The sequence below is a fragment of the Hibiscus syriacus genome, unplaced genomic scaffold (assembly GCF_006381635.1).
Source record: "Hibiscus syriacus cultivar Baekdansim isolate YM2019G1 unplaced genomic scaffold, ASM638163v2 tig00008218_pilon, whole genome shotgun sequence".
Classification (NCBI taxonomy): domain Eukaryota; kingdom Viridiplantae; phylum Streptophyta; class Magnoliopsida; order Malvales; family Malvaceae; genus Hibiscus; species Hibiscus syriacus.
Window position 1 is genome coordinate 35,337 of NW_024062156.1, and position 23,174 is coordinate 58,510.

General features: G+C 36.4%; 2 protein-coding genes, 1 non-coding gene and 1 pseudogene across 3 annotated transcripts; 2 read left to right on the top strand and 2 right to left on the bottom strand.

Moving 5' to 3' along the window:
• The first annotated feature begins 1,157 nt into the window (after positions 1–1,157).
• Positions 1,158–1,230, top strand: TRNAK-CUU. Its single transcript has one exon. It is a non-coding gene; the product is annotated as a tRNA-Lys (tRNA).
• Positions 1,231–6,952: 5,722 nt separating this feature from the next.
• On the bottom strand, positions 6,953–7,696 carry LOC120202108 (pentatricopeptide repeat-containing protein At1g05600-like). The gene has a single exon (XM_039202586.1). It carries the CDS (start codon positions 7,694–7,696, stop codon positions 6,953–6,955), a length of 744 nt encoding a protein of 247 aa, XP_039058517.1.
• Positions 7,697–10,016: 2,320 nt separating this feature from the next.
• Positions 10,017–10,161, bottom strand: LOC120202111 (annotated as a pseudogene).
• Positions 10,162–21,094: 10,933 nt separating this feature from the next.
• On the top strand, positions 21,095–22,453 carry LOC120202109 (probable disease resistance protein At1g61190). Its single transcript, XM_039202587.1, has one exon. It carries the CDS (start codon positions 21,095–21,097, stop codon positions 22,451–22,453), a length of 1,359 nt encoding a protein of 452 aa, XP_039058518.1.
• The last annotated feature ends 721 nt before the right edge of the window (positions 22,454–23,174 follow it).

Below are 23,174 nucleotides of genomic sequence, written 5' to 3' on the forward strand. Positions count from 1 at the left end.
GTAGTTAATATTTTATTGAACCTTGTAAATTTTGTGTATTCTCTTAATTATTTATTTTCTTTGTTCATTATGGGGTTTTTTCCATTCATGTTTCAATAATGGTTTGACGGGTTTATCCGCTAATAATTTTAATCTTATAGTTTGAAATTAATTTTGAAACTACATTCATATTAGTCATGTTAACAAAGAATCCGAGAACACATTGAAAGTTTTTTTTCTACAAACTAAACAAATCTAACAAATGCCTAGATGCCAAAGCAGTACATTTTACCGATAGTTTAGTGATATATGGTGTGGGTTACCCTACTTTAGAAAATAAACATTTTAACTAAATCAAAGCAGAGGAATATATTGAGATTTGAATGGGAGTAGGAGAGTAAATACCTTTTCAACCAAGGAAAGAGGTGAGGAGTCAAGTTGTCCATTGTTAGTGGTGATAAGTTACCAAACATCTTCATTTTCCCACGCTCGTATGCTGCCAACTCTTTTAACATAGGTCACTTTTTGGTATGCTTACCTGCTAAAACACTCCAGCTCCGGTACACTCCAAAGCACAGGGGAGGATAGCTGATCGAACTCAAAGGTGAGAGTCGTTTCTGAATCCGATCCCTCTTTGAGTCTGGAAACAATATCCTCCACTGCGCAGCAAGCTATTGCTACATCACTAAGTCGTGGGAGCTAGGTCTCTGGCTAGCTACTGAGGCTGGAAATACATTCTCCAGGCACCAACACTCTTGAACCCATTTCAAACGTAGATTTTCAATTGAAAAGAAATCTCTTTAGGATCGTTTTTCCAAATATATTTAACGTTTGGTGATGGCTCGATATCGAAGTCTCTTAGTTGAGCGGTTACGTGTAAAGCTGTTCCTTTAAGGTTAGAGCCTTTGAAGCGTTTACAGATTATTAGAGATAATATATATATATATATATATATATATATATATATATATATATATATATATATGGGTGGATAGAACTTTAGTCACTGAACCTCCAAAGATGGGAGCTAACATCGCATTGGATGTCTGATATTAACATAGCTGAAAGCATCCAATGGCTCCGTTAAAGCCTTCACATGCTAGACGTTGTGGCTGGATTGGGTCTCTCGATGATAGATTTTAGGTTATTAAATAAAAAAACCAGAACGTAGACAAATGGCCCGTCTAGCTCAGTCGGTAGAGCGCAAGGCTCTTAACTTTGTGGTCATGGGTTCGAGCCCCACGGTGGGCGTCCGTTTTTCAAGTTTTTTTTCACACAGAACTCGTATGTACTTTGATTCAGTACCAGAACTGGATGAGTTGTTTCACTTGATTCTACTTTTTGAATAAGAAAAAGAGTAGGTGGTTTGATGTCGTGCATGATCATTACTTTCTTTTCTTTTTGGTTCTTCCAAAAAAATAAGAAAAGGAAAACTCAAACGCTTTGATGTATACCATTTATGGTAAATGTGGAAGCCAGCCAGGTATGCTGAATCCCATCTGCAAATGCACACTACTCATCTACAGCCTTCTTCCATCATCTTAGCCCCATTAACTCAAATTTACACATGATCAATGAAAAGCTCCATTTACCATCAATTCCATTTGCAATAACAACTGGCCAGGGAAGGTGAAGTTTTTATACTGTAATCAAGGCTCTGTTCGAATTCTTGGGCCATATCATTCGAAAATAACACAAGGAAGTTGACTTAAGAGATGTATGTAAACATACTCCATTTGGATCTAATTTCTTATACATAATTTATATAGCACAAATTGTTTGTAGTATTCAAGTTTTGTTTATAAAATGGGTATACCCAAAAACGAAATAGTTTGTCAAGTTTAGTAGTATGCTTACAAGGTATTATTTGTACATAATTTTTCCTAGTCTATTGATAATGCACATATATCTTACAGACGCTGCTCGAAATCGGCTAGGAAAAAACTACAATACTATTATTCTTCTCTTCTCTTTCATGATTAATATTAATATTTTGTGAGAATGTTTGTATGTAGAATCGCTTACCTTAAATAAGATAGTTTCATATGCTATACTTATTCACTAAAGTACTTCTTCAACTTCTAATACCCAATGACTTGAACAAAGTAAGCCATATATACATATAATGCAAATGGTATTTCTTACCTTCAATGAGATAGTTTCATATGCTATACTTTTTTTTTTTTGAATTGAAGGATGAGATGACTTTTGAAAGGGTGGATTTTCATGGATTGTGAAATTGAAGATCCAAGAAATACTAAAGAAAATTAAGGTAATTCTTATCAAATTTTTGAGTTAACTCAATATTTTACTTATATGATCAAAATAACTCTTACACTTTCATTTTGACTCAAATGTTTCAGGCCCTAAAAGTTCCTTTCATAGAAGCATAGTCACTGTTGTGATTTCCTCCCTCAGTCTCAGTATATCTAACAGTGATTCTTTAAAGAGTGGTAACTATTTTTTTATTACCCTTTAATTTTTATTTGTATGGTAATTATTTCTTATTACCCCTTAAATTTTACTTGTTTCACCTAATGTAATGTTTGGTTGCTTTAATGAAGTATGATGATTTAGAAGCTATACATTTCTTATTAGTTTTGACAGTTAATTTGCTGCAGGACATTAATGAAATTGGTAGAGATGATTAGCTTAAGCCTAAAGTTTGACAGTCAATGCCAATGCTGCCTTCCTACTCTTCTCATATGCTGTGACGCGTTGCTTGGATCCCCCCTTTTTGCCTTGATTAAAAATGCTGATCGGCTTGATGGCTTTCGAGTAATGAATCAGTGTTTGAAGGTGAAATGATGGAGTGTTAAAAGGTGATCCCTTCACTAGATTAAAGCTTTTGACGATGGGATTGTTTTGTATTAGCCAGTGTGTGGTAAGACCAGAGATTTTCTTTTCTTGTCAGATTTCAGGTTAAACAATCTATTTCAGGTCTGCTTTGTTTTCGTGTGCTGATCCTGGTGTAGTGGATACAAATACTGCTAAGTTCAAGCAATGAAGATGGCCATGGAGGGTTTCTTACAACCGGAATGAAACAATCAAGTTTGCTTGATTATTGTATTCAATTTGGTTATTACAATCAGCTAGTGTTTGAATTATTGTTGGTGTAAATATCATTTGAAATAAATACTAGACCAATAATTTAAGGGTAAACTACACGTTTGGTACCTAAATTATGAAATTTGAATGTCTATTAGTACTTTTTTTTATTAATCACTGAGATCGCTTAATAAAATTTATGAAACTTGGATGTCTATCAGGGAATTATACCTTTGGAGTTTGAACATCTCTATTGGAGTGTTGTCAAATTTTAATTTCTATAAGTAGTAAAAGTTCAATATATATTAATCATAATTTAAAAAGTATATATCTTTTGAATTCTTTTAATTGAAATATATAATTTCTCTCTCTCTTTCAATAAACTATATGTTTGCTTTATGTAAAAACATTAACGAGGCTAGCGGTAACAGCAATAGACAACTCCAATGTACTAAAGTTATACATTTTCTTTTGTAAATATCATTTGAAATACATACTAGACAAATAATTTTAAGGGTAAACTACACATTTAGTACCTAAATTATGAAACTTGGATGTCTATCAATACTTTTTTTATTAATTACTGATATCGCTTAATAAAATTTATGAAACTTGGATATCTATCAAAGTTGAAAAACTTCTGCTTATCAGCGAATTATACCTTTAGAGTCTGAACATCTCTATTGGAGTGTTGTCAAATTTTAATTTCTATAAGTAGTAAAAATTTAATACATATTAATCATAATTTAAAAAGTATATATATTTTGAATTCTTTTAATTGAAATTTGTAATTTCTTGTTCTCTTTCAGTAAACTATATGTTTGATTTATGTAAAAACATTAACGAGGCTAGCGGTAATAGCAATAGACAACTCCAATGTACTAAAGTTATACATTTTCTTTTGTAAATATTAAATTAATAAAATAGATTTAACAAATTTAAAAGATTTATTAACCCCATAAATGACGTGGAACTTTAACTCCACCTGTGACAATCCAAATCCCAGTGTGTCTCATTACATAGGTTGGTCATCGTCTGATTAACGATGATAATTTAATATGAAACCGATAAATTTCGACCAGATCTAATTCGATGAGGTCATATTCTTTTAAATAAATTCAGGTTCAGGTTCCGTTCAGATCACATATTATATAGGAATGTTTTCTTTTTCTTTTTCATTTGAATATATATATATATAGGGGTGAGGTCGGGTCGGGTCGAATTCGGATGGAGGGTCAAAATTTTTTGACATGCCCCGACCCGAGAATATAATATAATTTTCCATATAAATTTATGAATAATTGTTATAATATCTCTCTCTCTATAGTTTTTTTAATTAGGTCCTTATTTTATATTGTGTTGAGTCGGGTTGGGTTGGATTTATATTCTAAAAAATCAGGTTGGATCGAATTCGAATGAAAGAATATACCTTCCAGATCGGATCGATTCGGATAGATGATATATATTTCGGGTTGGGTCGGATTAAAAAAACCCGACCCATGACCATCCCTTACGAAGGCGTGTAAGCAAAGGATTAGGCCTGTAAATGAACTGAACATTCAGCGAACCGTTCATGAACCGTGCGGCGGGAAGTTCGTTTATGTGCGTTTATTTATTAAATGAACGAACATGAACAAGATTTTTTGTTCGTTTAATTAAATGAACGAACATGAACATAGGCCTCGTTCGTTCATTTATGTTCGTGAACGTTCGGTTATGTTCGTTCGGTTATGTTCGTTCAGTTATGTTCGTTTATGTTCTTTCATTTATGTTTAACCCAATCTTCTTAAATCAATTTTGGTGATCAATTTGTAAGTATCTTTAAAATATTAATTAATATGATATTATGATGACCAACTCCATAATTAACCCAATTTTCTTTGGAGATTAAATCCAATATGTTAACCAGTGAGGCACCTCGCACCTATATTCATTTTCCCATTTTCCCCCAAACCCTAGTGTTCACCGGAGAGTGGAGACGATCGCTAAAAGCTTCAAAACAAGTTATATTATAGTGCAATCTGAAGTTTTACAGGTCTGTTTTCATATCTTTCTCTATTTTATTTGGCTTAATAGTTGATATGTAAAGTTATTGCGGGTATCTTCACATCTAAAACTCAAGAAAACATCATACTTCTTTCTAGAAATAGATGGGAAGATAAAGGTAACAATCGGAAGTATATTAGCATCAGTAAAGAGAAAAATATATAGAATTTGGCAGAAAACAAAACAAAGGTTTCTATGCAATTTCTGAAAAAGAGTATAATAGCGGAAAATGATTGTTCATATGTAATCATGGACCACTAAGATAAATTTTATAGCGTTAAATTAAAGTCGTGTGAGTCATTTAATATATTTAAAAGATCGATCGAAATATTTGATATCTTCAAACATTTCATCACTGCTAATCAGCTCTTACGCTATATCACTGTAGATTTGGTTGATTTGCATTGTCGACTATTTTTCATGAAAGAACAATAGAAGGTAGGGTCTCCAACGTTTATGTTCGTATTCATTTATGTTCGTGTTCGTTTATGTTCGTTTATTTATTAAATGAACGAACATGAACAAGTTATATTCCTTAATAAATGAACATGAACAAAAAAAATTTGTTCGTTTATGTTCATGTTCGTTTATTTATTAAATGAACGAACATGATCATACCTGCATTTATGGTAAATGTGGAAGCCAACCAGGTATGGTGAATCCCATCTGCAAATGCACACTACTCATCTACACCCTTCCTCCATCATCTTAGCCCCATTAACTCAAATTTACACATGATCAATGAAAAGCTCCATTTCCCATCAATTCCATTTGCTATAACAAAAACTGGCCAGGGAAGGTGAAGTTTCTATACTGTAATCAAGGCTCTGTTCGAATTCTTGGGCCATATCATTCGAAAATAACACAAGGAAGTTGACTTAAGAGATGTGTGTAAACATACTCCATTTGGATCTAATTTCTTATACATAATTTATATAACACAAATTGTTTGTAGTATTCAAGTTTTGTTTATAAAATGGGTATACCCAAAAACGAAATAGTTTGTCAAGTTTAGTAGTACGCTTACAAGGTAGTATTTGTACATAATTTTTCTTAGTCTATGATAACACACATAGATCTCACAGACGCTGCTCGAAATCGGATCCTCTAGGAAAAAACTACATAGCGTATTCAATTCAACAAGACTAACACTGCTTTGTCCCCATTGAATATAAGTGCCAGAAGAAGGGAACCGCATATAAGTTAAGTCTGAGACTTTAAGATATGTTGCTCTTTGAAGAAGACAGCCGACTACTTCAGTGAAACATCCTTGCTATATATAAGGAAAAGGAAAGGTTGTGGACAGTTCAAGAATTACTTTTAATTTTATACCTTTTTAGGATAATTGGATAAGTAAAAATAAACATTAAAAAAAGATGCAATCAAAAGATTTATACAATGTGACTAGATTTGGGGTGATTACAAGGTGGTATATGTTAAGAATCTTTCTTAATCATTAACAACGTACACATATCCTACAGACGTAGTTGCTTGAACCCAAAATCTCTGAAAAACAATACTCTCTTTGATCACTTGACCACTCGATGTGATCTTAAATAAAACAACTAAAAATAATTGAAGAATTGAAGACTAGGATTTTCAAGTAAAAGGATAAAAGCCAAGTTATTGCTGAAATTTTAGCCTAGGAATGGAGATAACAAATATATTGATAGGGTTAGAATGAGTTCATACTAAACATCTCTGTCACTCATTTTACAACACACAGATGCAACCAATGAGTTCCATATTGAAAGGTCCGGCAGCATTCCCTGACTTGCCATATCTTCTAACCACATCACAGCTTCATATTGCCTACCTATTAAGCAAAGCCCTTTTATAAGTCCGTTATAAGTTCCGGCACCCGGCCGATGTGATTTGATCAGCATCTCCTCCAAAACCCGACTTGCTTGGACATCTTCTTCAAATATCCAATGGCTAATTCTGAATCTTCCCTATCTCTGCATTGACTTAAATCAAGTCGTAGTCGACAGCTCTTCGGAGCCTTTAAACCCTTCCTCAAAACCTTCCCAAGAATTTCTAAAGCTTCTTCAACCTTCCCGTCATCGCACAAAGCATCCAATAAAATCCGATAAATGACTATATCTTCACCACTACCCTTTTGGGAAATCCTCCAAAACATTGAATATAACAAATGGATAGCTTCATCTAACCTCCCATCATCACATAAACCCTTCATTAAAATCCTGTAACTTTCTCTATCAGGGTAACAACCTTGAAAATCCATTTCTTGGAAAATATTCAAGGCAAGATCGGAATTTTTGAATCGACAAAGCCCTTCCATTAACAAATTCAATGATCTCACCCTAGATTTCACTTCCAACTTCCAACAATTGTCCGAAAAGAGTTGATAAGCAGCTTTGAAATTAGACTCTTTCAGCACTATCCCCAAAATGGTATTAAAAGATTCAGTAAAATTGACACAATTGAATTGAGGAATGATGTAAAAGAGATTCAAAGCCTCATTTACCATTCCAGCACTTGCAAAAGTTCTGATAGCACCAACAAAAACTGAATCTTTGCACTCACAGGAATCTTCTTTCATTTGATCGATCACTTGTTTCATCTCCAGAATTCGACCGGAGTTGCCAAGAATGTTGATCATGGTAGCATAAACGGGACCATTGTGACGATAGTTGGGGTATTTTTGGTGGGCTTGATTGAAGATTTGGAGCGCAGTTAATGGGTTCTTTTGGGTTGATATAATTTGAGAGAGATACGTTGGGGTTAAAATTCTAGGCCATCTGATTCCTATCGCCAGCACAACTATCTTCAATGTTGTTTTTGCAGTTCAAAGTTTGCAATTTGAGTCTTTTTATATCAGTGAGACGTTTAACCAAACAGCTGGAGGGCTTTCTGTGTATTTCATTTGCTTTCACCACACCCTGAGGAGTTCGCCCTATAACTCCGGCCGGAGCTTCAGAAATCGGAAAACGCCGGTGTGAGTGTGGTGGTTGGCACTTGGTAGACCACAAAATCAATCAGATTTCAAAGAAAGAGTCCGAATATTAGAAGCCTAAATAACCCGACTACCATTAACGTTTGCTCAAACACACGAATAAATGCCATAAATGAGTTACTTCGTGCTCTCAAAATTGAACCAAAATGAATCTAACATCAAACATCGGTTGAGTCCGGGAGAAATTTTGATATCCACATTTTTAGCTAAAATCGAAAAACATTTAAAATACCGGTGACATGAAAAAACAAGGGTAAATTACGCATTTAGTAATTAAACTATCAATTTTGATATATTTTAATATCTAAACTTTCAATTTTCTCAAAACCATACTTAACATTTATTTTTTGTTTTATTTTAGTATCCGACCATTAAAAACATAACAAATGTGCTTGCCAGCCACCCTGCCTACAGTCATCGGCCGTCGCATCAGTGTCAATAGTCTGATGGGCATGAAACTGGACTATGTTAGTTGATTTGTCATTCTCTTGTGGTCCACCGTTCGGATTGATCATCCTTCTACTAGAGCTATACCCCGTCAGCCCGTCCGTTAAGTTTTTAAAAGCTGGGCACTAAAATAAAATAAAAACTAAACTGATACATGCATCACAAGGCTCACATCAAAGGAAGATGAACTAGCGTTTCCAATTGATCCACATGAACAAGAGCAATTTTCATTAATATGTTGCTGCTTTTCTATCATAATGTTTGGTATGATTTTGAAAAAAATTGAAAGTTTAAATAATAAATGAACAAAAACTGATAGTTTAGATTGTAAATGCTTAATTTACCCAAGAAACAAATAATGTTATTTACATTAGTCAATAGATGAAAAATTATAGGGTAAATTACCCCCAAGGTCACTAAATTATTAGATCGGTTCTATTTTAATTATTGAACAAAAAATCAATTAAATCATTAAACTATCAAATTGATTTTAATCAATTCACCGTCTATTAACGGTTAATAAAATTGTATTAAACTCCTTAAATTATGATATAAATTCTAAATTGGTATTTAAATTTTAAAATATTCTAATTAAATTCTTAAAGCATTCATATTATATGTCGTTTTATCAACCTAACCATTATTTTGGACGTTAAATGTCAACTCAAGCATGACATGAAATACGTTTAAAACATGTCAACCTGTAAATATACGATAACTTATTAAAAAAATACTTTAGATCTGATATGTTAAAAATATTAACCTTATAAATTTTATATGACAATTTTTTTAACGTAACATATAAACTCAATATACTTTAGATCTGACATGTTAAAAAGGTTGACCTTATAAATTTCGTATGACAATTTAATTTTTTGACATCACATAGAAACTCAATGTTGTTGCACGAACCAACCCTTCAGTGGTTGAAGTGATAATTGTTATCCTTAGAGGTCCTAGGTTCGAGCATCAAAGACGGTAAGATTAATTAAGCTTTGTAGATAAATGATTGTAAATTTTTAGAATAGATACTATCAATTTTGATCTATTTTAATACTTAAACTTTTATTTTTTTCAAAATCATACATAACGTTTAATTTGTATTTCATTTTAGTATCCCACCGATAAAAATTTATCCGATGGACTTAAAACTGGACTATATTGATCGACTCGTTATTCTTTCATGTCCATATCAATTGACCGTGAACTATACCTCTTTTAAGTTTTTGACACTTTGCCAAAAATAAAACAAAAACTAAATTTTATGTCAAAAATAAAACCAAAACTAGAACAATACATCTTTTATGTTTTTGACACTTTATTAAAAAGATTAAAAAGTTAAATACTAAAAACAAATATTTCCTACTTTTTAATATCATAATTGTCTTATATAATTTAATGACACAAATTCTTTCTAATTCAATCAAAATTATTTTAGAAACTTATCTTTTAAAATTTTAAATTTATTTACAAACTCCTCAAAGTAAATAAATAAATGACACAATACTTGGATTGAAATTAAGGGGCCGCACGGACGCATGCCCACTACCACAAATTATGACATAGGCTCTCCCACTTTGGGGAGACCTTAGGCGAGCGCCCCTCCCAAGTGCAATGGAGGTCGCTAACCTAGGCCATGTGTAACCCCCAGACCCGGTCTGTACGCTAGACCCAAACCCAAGTGGTCACATATCCCATTCAGAGATTATTTTTATATTTAAAACAACTTATAAATATTAGAGGTAAAATGGAACAAAATATCGATAATACAAATATATCCAGAATGATAGCAAAATCCATGACACCAAATATAACTGGAAAACATATAGAGAAATATGTTCGTACAAAATAAAAGTAGTTGATCTCCCTTGATGCCGAATCTGCTAACTTACGGTCTGTTGCTATCTGAAAAGGGTAAAATTTACATAATTAGCTAAAAAGCTCAGTGTGCTCCATACAATATATATAAAAAACATACAGATAAAGTCTTTCAATCAAATTGGTTTATGCAACGTGTTTTTATTTTTAAACATGAACACTACCTCCATCCGTTCACATCATAAATGTGTAGGTTCCCCAGAACCATACACCCAACCGCACATGCCATTTAGACCCTGAACACAAAGCCGAGGAGTCTGCAGATAATCTTCCTCCAACAATACCCCCAATGACAATATTAAACATGAATGTATTCGAGTGAAAACAATGATTAATTACTTAAAACATAAAATTGTTTCATGCTTGGAAACCATATGCAGAAATACGGAAATCAAAATTCAGATCAGTATTATATGGTAATTCATATGTCAGATAATCAGATTTCAGAAATCGGTATAAAATACCTTAATCCAGAAATTATATCAGAAAATGCGGTAAATCAGATATTAAATACTCAGTATTCAGATGAATAATTTAAAACAATAATGTAACACTGTCAGGAAACACACCTGTAACAGTCTGAGAAATCAGATAGGGAAACCTATTACTAGGTCTATCGATCACGCTCTGCTGCAGCGCTAGATCCTACGAATTGGAAAAATCCATATTGGAATCCTAATATAAATAATCTTAATCTTTATTTAAATAATTTATGGAAACCTACAGGTAATTCTCGTAGTACGCGGTTCGGGCTGATCTGACGAACGAACAACACCGAACCTAACTGATCCTCGCTCATGTAAAACATGAGTACCTTCTTAAAATATCTTACTGAATCAATTCCTTAACCATATCTCCAATAAATAATCAAAAATACTAAAATAGTAAGCATTTTTGGGTTAACAAGCTCGATTCGGGGATTTTGGGTCAGAATTTGGCAAAACAGACTTCGGAATCAGAATCAAGACATCGAAAAATATAAATATGACATTCCAAAAATTTGAATTCTTGGTCAAAGTCAAAGTCAACGGGTTTGACTGACAATTTGGAGGCTTTTGGGTTCGAATTTGGCAAAATGGATCCCAAAAACGGATTCAGGACGTCGAAAAATGTCAGGATATGTATACTCGAAAAACGCCAACGACCGTTTAATAGCCGGTCAACGCCGATCAAAGTTCTGGTCAAAGGAGGTCAACAGACAATCAACCATTTTACACAATTATCACCCTAATATAAATTAATTACAAAACTAACACCCTTTTAACAATATTTTAAAAACTAACACCCTTTTTTAAATATTTAAAAAACTAACACTCAGTCAACGGTCGGGTCGGGTCGGACTGGTTCGGACCGGTCAAACCGGTTTAAAGTTGGCCGAGACTTCCCCACGCGAGTGGCGATGCGTGGGACACTTTCCGGCGTCAAAAAAATTACGGAAAAAATTCTAAAAACTATTTTAAGCGATTTTGAGGCACTTACAAAGCTCGGTTCACAATTTTGAACGGTTGAGAGTACAATTTCAATAAATCGGAAACTTTGACCGCTTCACCTCCTCACGTGCCGTCGCCGATGAAGACAAGGAGGACACCGGCGAACTCGGAATGACACAAGGAACACGATGGTACGGGAGGTTTCGAAAACGGAGCAACGATCGGTGATAAATTTAAGATTTTCTCGGCGATGGTGCTAAAAAAAATGTCGAGACTTTGACTTGAAATTCATGGCGTTTGGCAGCGTTTCAGTTCAATTAATTTAAGGGGTTTGTTCCTCGCTTGATGATGAACACGATGGTGGTTTCAAAATGACGATCAGAGGTCGAATGACGTCGGGATTGTGTTTGGAAGTTGGGCGTTGAATGATGAAAATTTGAGAAATTGGTTTATGCAGAAACCAATTTCACGCATTAATAACCAAAGCTTGCCAACACTCTTAGGGTAAATTTAGGGTTTGGTCCCTGAATTTCCTTCATCTCTAAAACAGGCTATAAGTTTTGAGAACTTTTAATTTAGTCCCCAATTTTCACCAATTTACACAAATATTTTTTTCCGGGTTGTTACAATTCTCCCCCTCTACAAGAAATTTCGTCCTCGAAATTTACCTTATGGAAATAGATGAGGAAATTGAGCCTTCATTGACTCCAATGTCTCCCAAGTAGCTTCTGATGGGCTACAATTACTCCAATGAACTTTGATCATTGGAATACGCTTATTCCGAAGAACTCGCTCATCCCTCTCTACAACCTGAACAAACTCCTCCTCGTATGATAAATCAGGTCTCAGCTCTACCTCATTAACCTGAATGATGTGATCTGGATCTGGACGGTATCACCTCAACATAGACACATGAAAAACATCATGAATACGACTGAGCTGGAGAGGCAACTCAAGCTGATAAGCAACAGATCTGACTTTCTTCAGAATACGATACGACCCAATAAATCTCGGACACAGTTTACCCTTACGTCCAAATCTCAATACCCTCTTCCATGGAGACATCTTGAGAAAAACCTGATCTCCAACCTCAAACTCGATACCCTTACGTCGCTTATCTGCGTATAATTTCTGCCTATCAAATGCCTCTTTTAAGTGATCACGGATCAGTCTGACAGTATCTTCAGTCTCTCGAACCAAGTCTGGACCCAAAGTTTTTCTATCATACAACTCTGTCCAACATATAGAAGTACGACATCTACGTCCATACAGAGCCTCGTACGGTGCCATGCGAATACTCGCCTGATAACTATTATTGTAAGCGAACTTGGCTAATGGCAAGAAATTTTCCCAACTACCACGGAAATTAATCACACAACCCCATAACATATCCTCTAACACTTGAATAACTCGCTCAGATTGTCCATTAATCTGTGGATGAAAAGCTGTACTGAAATTCAAACAAGTACCCAGAGCCTCGTGCAAAGCTTTCCAGAACCTGTAAGTGAACCTCAGATCTCGATCAGATATGATAGACAACGGAACACCATGAAGTCTAAGGATCTCAGAAATGTACAATCCAGCCAGTTTGTCCAGAGAATAATTAATCCAAATAGGGATAAAGCGCGCTGACTTGGTGAGTCGATCAACAATCACCCAAATAGAATCCTTTTTGGAAGGAGTCAGAGGAAGACCAGTAATGAAATCCATCGTAATGCGCTCCCATTTCCACTCAGGAATCTTAATTGATTGTAACAATCCAGATGGATGCTGGTGTTCTGCCTTAACCTGCTAACAAGTCAAACACCTCGCCACAAAATCTGAAATATTCTTTTTCATACCAGTCCAAAAGTAGCACTCCTTGAGATTATTGTACATTTTTTCCTCGCCAGGATGCATAGCATAAGGACTACTATGAGCCTCCTGAAGAATAATCCGTCTCAACTCATCATCTTTAGGGACGCAGTAACGACCGTGAAAACACAAAATACCATATTGATCCACGGTATACTTTGAACTCGATCCATGCTTAACTTGTTCAATAATGGGAAACAATGAGCTATCCAGAAGTTGTTTGGCCTTAATCTCCTCGGCCAAAGTGGGTTTAACCTGCAACTCTGCTAACAGGCTGTTATCATCAAATAAACTCAAGTTGGTGAATAAGGCTATGAGATCTGATATCGCCTTACTGCTCAAAGCATCTGCCACTACATTAACCTTCCCTGGATGATATTATATCTCAAAATCATAGTCCTTTAGAAGCTCCAACCAGCGATGCTGTCTCAAATTCAATTCTTTATGAGTAAGCAGATACTTCAGACTCTTATGATCAGTATAGATATAACACTTTTCTCTGTAGAGGTAGTGTCTCTAGATCTTTAAAGCAAAAACCACAGCAGCTAACTCCAGATCGTGAGTGGGATAGTTACGCTCATGTGGCTTTAATTGACGTGACGCATAAGAGACAACCTTCCCATCTTGCATCAAAACACATCCTAATCCAGAGTGAGAAACATCACTGTAGACAGAAAAAGCTTTCCCAGATTCAGGCTGAATCAGCACTGGGCTTGAGTTAGAACAATCTTCAGTTTCTCAAAGCTAGCTTGTTGGTTCTCAGACCAAACAAATGGAACATCTTTCCTCAATAGTTTCATTAGAGGAGCTGCAATAAGAAAGAACCCCTCAACGAAATGACGGTGGTAACCCGCTAAGCCCAAGAAACTACGGATCTCAGAAACGTTCCTGGGTTGCTTCCAGTTCAGAATAGCCTATACTTTGCTCGGATCCACCCGAATTCCATCCGCAGAAACGATATGTCCAAGAAAAGTCATTTCGCTGAGCTAGAACTCACACTTGCTCAACTTAGCATATAACTTATTTTCCCTTAGTATATGTAAAACAATCCTTAAATGCTCCTCATGTTCTGCTTCAGTTCGAGAACACACCAGTAGGTCATCGATGAACATAACTACAAACTGATCCAAATAAGGGTGAAACACCCTATGCATCAGATCCATAAAAGCAACAGGGGCATTTGTTAACCCAAATGGCATCACTAAAAACTCATAATACCCATACCGAGTACGAAAAGCAGTCTTCGAAATATTCGAATCTTTCACTTTGAGTTGATAATAACCATACCTCAAGTCTATTTTGAAAAGATAGAAGCCCCTCAAAATTGGTCAAATAGATCATCGATCCTGGGCAGAGGATATTTGTTTTAACCATGAGCATGTTCAGTTTTTATAATCAATACAGAGTCTTAGTATCCCATCTTCTTCTTGACCAAGAGAACCGGGGCTCCCCACGGTGATACACTGGGTCGAATAAATCACATGTCCAACAACTCCTGAAGTTGGACTTTTAGTTCCTTAAGCTCATTTGGGGCCATACGATAAGGAGCCATTGAAACCGAGGTGGAACCAAAATATACTTCAATCTCAAACTCGACTTCTCTATCTGGAGGTAATCCAGGAAACTCCTCGGGAAAAACATCGGGAAATTCCTTGACAATCTGGATGCCTTCAATATCAGATTGAGAACTCCTAGTGTCCAAAATATAAGCAAGACTAGCAGTACCTGTCGAAGTAGGGAACTGAATGAATTGTAACAGTACCTGCAATCACATTAGGCCCATCGCGATCCTGTCGAAGTCTAGCAGTGTATACCAATGCAGGCTGTCTGGCCTCAGATCTGACTGGACCCCTATTCTGAGATGCTCGACCTCTACTAGCCGATCCCGATTATCTCTCCTGGGTACGACCACCAGTAGGAGTCTGAACAGTACTCTGAGTACGAGCGGGAATACGAGCTGGTGTCTGAACTGTAGTAACTGACATTGGACAATCCCTTAGAATATGGTCACTAGAACCACATCTAAAACAGGTGCCAAACTTTCTCCTGCATTCCCCAAGATGATGTTTCCCACAATAATCACATGTATGCAAAGGTTGTAACCCAAAAGATCCACCATGTCTAGAAGGCTGAACAGCTGAAGAACCAGATGCAACAGGTCTGACACTTGCACTGCCTCTCTGAAAGGAATCACCCCTGCCTCTCTTGCTATGATATGCAGAAGAATCAACAGAACTAGAAGGCCTTCTGAATCAGGTTTGAGCTCGATCACTATCTCTCTTGCGCTCTATACCCAATCGCTCTATTTCCTCAGCAGTCTTGGCTATCTCAACCAAGGCATCAAAATTTCTCTCCTGATTTCATACCTGAGTCAATTCTCAAACCTCAAGCATCTATCAACCTAAGTGTCAACAAGTCTAGGGGCATAACAGCTTAATCGGATGAACACCACCTCGTAGTCCATAACAGACATATTACCCTGCTCCAGATTCTGAAACTCCTGGCGTCGTTCCTACATATATCTTTCCCAATATAGCGACTTCGGAAATGTTTCTTGAAAAGATCCCATGTTAACTGGTTCCTCGGAATACTACCAGAAATCAATTGCCACAATCTGAAGCTTTCTTTCTTCAACATAGTTAGGGCCCTTTTTAACTTCTGCTCAGGCCTCAGATCCATCTCATCCATAATCCTCTCTATGTCCTCCAGCCAATACTCAGCGTCTGTCGGAGGTCCACCAGTAATACCCTCGAATGTAACTACACCAGCAACGACCAAAGAATTCGAAATCTCCACTGCAGTCATATTACTAGGGGCTCTGACAGCTCTCTGAAACATACGAAATATAGCTCTATTAATGGCGCCTTCATTCATGTCAGTATCCTCATCTCCAGTGAGGGGAGGGTCTCTCACTGGAGTAAACTGATCATAATGAGAAAGGGTCGGATCTACTTGCAGAACAGGAGGATCACGTGGTGACACCAGATCATCTATCGTAACAGAAGGTCGAGTGACTCACCCTCGACCACGGCCACGCCCTGTCCTACGACCTCTAGCAGCACTCATCGTTGGATTTATAAGGCTCTACAGAAAGAATTTGGAATATATGTCAGATTAGCATCAAAGATCTCGAGAAAACTTTAAATCATAAAATAAGGTGACACATTATTTTCTTTCAAATTTTCTTAAAAATTCAAAGTTTAGGACCCATATACAGTCCGAGTGTTTAAAACTGAAAGCTCTGATACCACCAAATGTAACCCCTAAACCCGGTTTGTACGCTAAACCAAACCTAAGTGGTCACATATCATATTCAGATATTCTTTTTATATTTAAAACAACTTATAAACATTAGAGGTAGTACGGAACAAAATATCGATAATACAAATATATTCAGAACGATAGCAAAATACATGTCACCAAATATAATTGGAAAACATATAGAGAAATATGTTCGTACAAAATAAAAGTAGTTGATCTCCCCTGATGCCGAATCTGCTAACTTACAGTCTGCTGTTATCTGAAAAGGGTAAAATTTACAGAATGAGCTAAAAAGCATAGTGTGCTCCATACAATATATAAAAAAACATACAGATAAAGTCTTTCAATCAAATCAGTTTATGCAACGTGTTTTTATTTTTAAACATGAACACTACCCCCATCCGTTCACATCATAAATGTGTAAATTCCCCAGAACCATACACCCAACCGCATATGCCATTTAGACCCTGAGCACAAAGCCGAGGAGTCTGCAGATAATCTTCCTCCAACAATACCCCCAATGACAATATTAAACATGAATGTATTCGAGTGAAAACAATGATTAATTACTTAAAACATAAAATCGTTTCATGCTTGGAAACCATATGTAGAAATACGGAAATCAAAATTCAGATCAATATTATATGGTAATTCATATGTCAGATAATCAGATTTCAGAAATCGGTATAAAATACCTTAATCCAAAAATTATATCAGAATATGTGGTAAATCAGATATCAAATACTCAGTATTTAGATGAATAGTTTAAAACAGTAATGTAACACTGTCAGGAAACACACCTGTAACAGTCTGAGAATCAGATAGGGAAACCTACTACTGGTCCGTCGATCACGCTCTGCTGCAGCGCTAGATCTTACGAATTGGAAAAATCCATATTGGAATCCTAATATAAATAATCTTAATATTTATTTAAATAATTTAAGGAAACCTACTAGTAATTCTCGTAGTGTGCGGTTCGAGCTGATCTGACGAACGGACAACACCGGACCTAACTGATCCTCGCTCAGGTGAAACATGAGTACCTTCATAATATCTTACTGAATCAATTCCTTAACCATATCTCCAATAAATAATCAAAAATACTAAAATACTAAGCATTTTTGGGTTAACAAGCTCGATTTGGGAATTTCGGGTCAGAATTTGGCAAAACAGACTTCAGAATCAGACTCAGGACATCGAAAAACATAAAATATAACCTTCTGAAAATTTGAATTCTTGGTCAAAGTCAAAGCCAATGAGTTTGACTCATAATTTGGAGGCTTTTGGGTTCGAATTTGGCGAAACAGATCCCAAAAACGGATTCGGGACGTCAAAAAATGTCAATATGGATATACTCAAAAACGTCAACGGCCGTTTAATGGTCGGTCAACGCCGGTCAAAGTTCTGGTCAAAGGAGGTCAACAGACAATCAACCATTTTACACAATTATCATCCTAATAGAAATTAATTACAAAACTAACACCCTTTTAACATTATTTACAAAACTAACACCCTTTTTTAAATATTTACAAAACTAACACCCGGTCAACGGTTGAGTCGGGTCAGACCGGTAAAACCGGTTTAAAGTCGGCCGAGACTTCCCCAGCGCAGTGGCGGCGCGTGGGACACTTTCCGGCATCGGAAAAATTACAGAAAAATTCCTAAAAATTATTTTAAGCGATTTTGAGGCACTTACAAAGCTCGGTTCACAATTTTGAACGGTGGAGAGCACGATTTCAACAAATCGGAAACTTTGACCGCTTCACCTCCTCACGCGCCGCCGCCGACGGAGACAAGGAGGACACTGACAAACTCAGAATGACACAAGGAACACGATGGTGCGGGAGGTGTCGAAAACAGAGAAACGATCGGCGATAAATTTAAGATTTTCTCGGCGATGGTGCTAAAAAAACGTCGAGACTTTGACCTGAAATTCATGGCGTTTGGCAGCGTTTCACTTCAATTAATTTAAGGGTTTATTCCTCGCTCGATGATGAACACAATGGTGGTTTCAAAACGACGATCGGAGGTCGAATGACGTCGGGATTGTGTTTGGAAGTTGGGCGTTGAATGATGAAAATTTGTGAAATTGGTTTCTGCGGAAACCAATTTCACGCATTAATAACCAAAGCCTGCCGACACTCTTAGGGTAAATTCAGGACTTGGTGCCTGAATTTCCTTCATCTCTAAAATAGGTTACAAGTTTTGAGAACTTTTAATTTAGTCTCCAATTTACACATATATATTTTTTTATTTTCCAGGTTGTTACACCATGAAACTTGTTGATCACTCATTGACCACGTCCAGGTAAGTAAGTTTCAAGGTTGTTAGTTGCCTTTTATTTATAAAGCCCCGTTCGTGCTCCCTTCTCTTCCTTGGTCAATGTTGGATTGGTGCTTTATCATAAATAGTCCCGTATCTGAATTTTTCCTACTGAATTTAGAAAATAAATATCTCGCATTTAAACAGCAACTACACATTGGAACCATTGAAAGCTGTGATGCTTCTGAATGGGCTGTGTTAATTAATTAGTAAGTCGGGTTTTCTTATTCATCTGTGTTGTTGCCTATTGCATAATTATCAAGGAGAATTTGGTTCAAGTCTCAAGCTCTTCGAATCAGTCTTCAACTTTTTTGAAAACAATCGGTCTTCTTACAGTGTTCGGAAGTAAGTTGTTGTGTAGGTCAGGAGTTTTCGAATTGCAGCCCCCCTCTCATAGACTTCTCTATTTTCTAGCCATGCTCCCCTAACATTTATAAATTATTCTGACCCCTTAATAAAAATTCTGGTTTGGTCTCTATATGTATTCATGCCAGTAAAGATCAAAGTAATTTGATGGAATCATACGGATACTTAAATATTAGGGGAGAGCATCTGGTTTGATCTTGAAGCAGCAAAGCAAATGGCAACTACTGTAATTATGCTTACATACTTTGTCCTAACGAAAGGAATGAAGTGCTTTAGCTTACCTTAAAGTGTGAGACACAACAAAGTAAATAAATTAAAGTGATATAGGTCCACAGAATAATCATTGATTAAGGCAAAAGAAAGAAACAAAGGAAATTCAAAACTATATTTTCCCCAAACAACTTAACTTAGTTTGGAATATTACATTCTTCCAGAGATTAAACATGAAAGTGTAATTTGTTATGGTGAGAGAATAATCATGGAGAAAGTGTTTTATTTTTAGTCTCTCATATATATCATTATCATTATCTAAGCTGAAAGGTAAATGTTCCCCATGGCTACCAGTAACAGATGTATTTCATTCCACTTCATCCGTATTGTTTTCAATATTCTCTTAGCTTGGCTTGGCTAGAACACGAATGGCTTGAACATTTATAAATTCATGCCAGTAAAGGTTATTAGGGGAGAGCTTCTGGTTTGATCTTGTAGCAGCAAAGCAAATAGTAACTACTGTAATCATGCTTACATACTTTGTCCTAAAGAAAGGAATGAAGTGCTTTAGCTTATCTCGATGTTTGAAGTGTGAGACACAACAAAGCAAATAAGTTAAAAGTAATATAGGTCCACAGAATAACCACTGATTAAAGCAAAAGAAAGAGACAAACGAAATTCAAAACTACACTTTCACCAAACAACTTGACTTCCATTGATTAAACATGAAAGTGTAGTTTGCTTATGGTGAGAGAATAATCATGAAGAAAGAGTAATCTTGTTTTAGTTTTAATCTCTTATATTATATCATAATCCAATATGAATTAGTTCTTTTCCTAAAGAGTTTTAAGAAGGTTGATAGTATGTTTGATTGCACAAGTAAGTTGAGAAGCAAAGAATATGATCCAAAGCTTTGCATGGGGGAGGAGGAAAAGAATGTTCCAATCACTTTCCCCCACTATTTAGCATGAAGGAAGAGATGACACCTTCCTCAATCCTTTCCCATTTCAATTTGATCTCTTGCCATATTACAACAATTAACGTTTCCAGCAGCTCTTTATTTTCTTTCTCAAAGCTTCTCATTTTGTCATTGACCATTGTTTCTCTTTCCCCCCACACCAAACCAAATACACAATTTCCCTTTCTACTGCCAATTCCACACACCAAAAAAAAAAAAAAAAAACCATTGTAAGCAGACCTGTCGTTGTTTCCTGTTTTGTCATTTTGCTTATTCCGTAGTTGTCTTTCTCTTCTAGCTTAAAGAAGAAGAAAAAAAATGCAATCTATTGTAAACAGTGCTACCAGTACAGTTGCCGAATACACGTTTGGTGTCATCAAGCGAGGGATTGGGTACATAATATATGTTGACAGCAATGTCCAGGATCTGAAGGAGCAAGTTGGAAACCTGGAAGATGCTCGAGGAAGAGTGCAGCATTCTGTCGATCGGGCCATAAGGAATGCAGAGAAGATTGAAGCGGATGTCCTCAAATGGTTGTCCAACGTTGATAAGAAGTTGACTGAAAACTTTGAGGAGAAATTGAAGAAAGATGAGGAGAAAGCAAAGAAGAAATGTTTCTTTGCCCTGTGTCCGAATGTCAAGTCTCGCTACCAAGTCAGCAAGAAAGCGGTGGACGAGAAGCATGCTATCAGTGAACTCCTGGAACAAGGGAAATTCGACAAAGTTTCGTATTCTCCTCCTATAGAGGGGGTAGTGACCAAAGGTTACAAGGCCTTTGAATCGAGAACAACAACCTTGAAGGGGATTATGGAGGCCTTAAAGGAATCAAGTGTTCGAATTGTTGGAATATATGGGATGGCTGGCGTAGGCAAGACCACGCTTGCCAAAGAAGTTTCTGCCAGAGTAAAGGAGGAGCACTTGTTCGACGAAGTTGCAATGAGCTTTGTCACCGATAATCCAGACATCAGAAAAATTCAAGGAGAAATTGCTGACATGTTAGGCCTGCTTTATGAGAAGGAGACTGTTAGCGGAAGAGCAATGGAGCTACGCGAGCGGTTGAAGACCGACAAAAGGATCCTCATAGTTTTGGATGACCTATGGCAGAAACTTGACCTCGAAGAGGTTGGTATCTCATTGGAGGATGAAGCTGCTAAAGGATCTTCTATTGCAGGATGCAAAATACTGCTGACTTCCAGAAGCCTCGATGTGCTTCGCCTCATGCATGCTGAGAAGAGTTTTGAAGTTGAAATTTTATCCAAAGAAGAATCAATGATTCTTTTTGTAAAAACAGTGGGCAACATATCTGGTGGTTATGAACGCAGAGCGAATGAATTGGTGGAAAAATGTGAAGGGTTGCCGGTCGCAATCTTAGCAATTGCAAACACTTTGAAAGAAAAGGACCTCGCGTCTTGGGATGATGCCTTGCTGCAGCTACGACGGTCAAATCCATCAAACATAGAGGGGATGCAAGACAATGTATATTCTACCATTGAGTTGAGTTACAAATGGCTGAGAAATGAGGAAGCACAATCTTTGTTCCTGATATGCGGCCTGCATCCTCAGAGTTTTGATATCCCTGTCTTTGATTTGCTGCAATATAGCTTTGGTCTAGATCTTTTGGAAGGCATCTACACGCTGGAAGAAGCAAGAAAAAAGGATAGATGCACTAGTTCATAAGCTCAAAGCTTCTAGCTTACTACTTGAGGGAAAAGGTTACGAAGGGTGAAAATGCATGATCTTATACGCGATGTTTCCATTTCAATTGCATCAATAAACAAGGGGATGTGGGTCTAAGGGATGCAAATCATCTGAAGGAATGTCGAAGAAGGGAATCTCAATGGTTGCACAGCTATCTCGTTGCCACACAGCAACATGGCTGACCTTTTCTGATGTGGACTGTTCGAATTTGGAGTTACTCATGTTGCTGAATAAAGATCCATCTTTCAGAGTCTCGGAAACTTTTTTCAAAGATATGTATAAGCTGAAGGTGTAAGCGTGACTGGTATGAGTTTCGATATTCTCTGCTTTCTTCTTTTCGTTCATTAACAAACCTTCAACTTTGCGTTTATGAATGCAAGTTGTCTGAGATAGCCATCGTAGAGAAGCTAAAGAAATTAGATTTACTCAGCTTTCAAGGTTCCGCCATCACGAAATTGCCAATAGGGATAGCACAATTGACCCAACTAAAGTTATTAGATTTGAGTGAGTGTTATAAACTTAGAGTCATCCCAGAAAATGTCCTAGCAAAATTGTATAGATTAGAAGAGCTACATGTTGGCAATAGCTTTCGTAAATGGAATGTTGGAGGTAATGCTCCACTTGAAGAGTTGAATACTTATCTTCTTTGTCACATTAGATGTATCCATTCCGGATGCCAGATGAAGATACTAATTTTTTA

Bases quoted from the DNA above. Each gene is read 5' to 3' on its own strand.
- LOC120202108 (XM_039202586.1), bottom strand. From the start codon at position 7,696: ATGATCAACATTCTTGGCAACTCCGGTCGAATTCTGGAGATGAAACAA.
- LOC120202109 (XM_039202587.1), top strand. From the start codon at position 21,095: ATGCAATCTATTGTAAACAGTGCTACCAGTACAGTTGCCGAATACACG.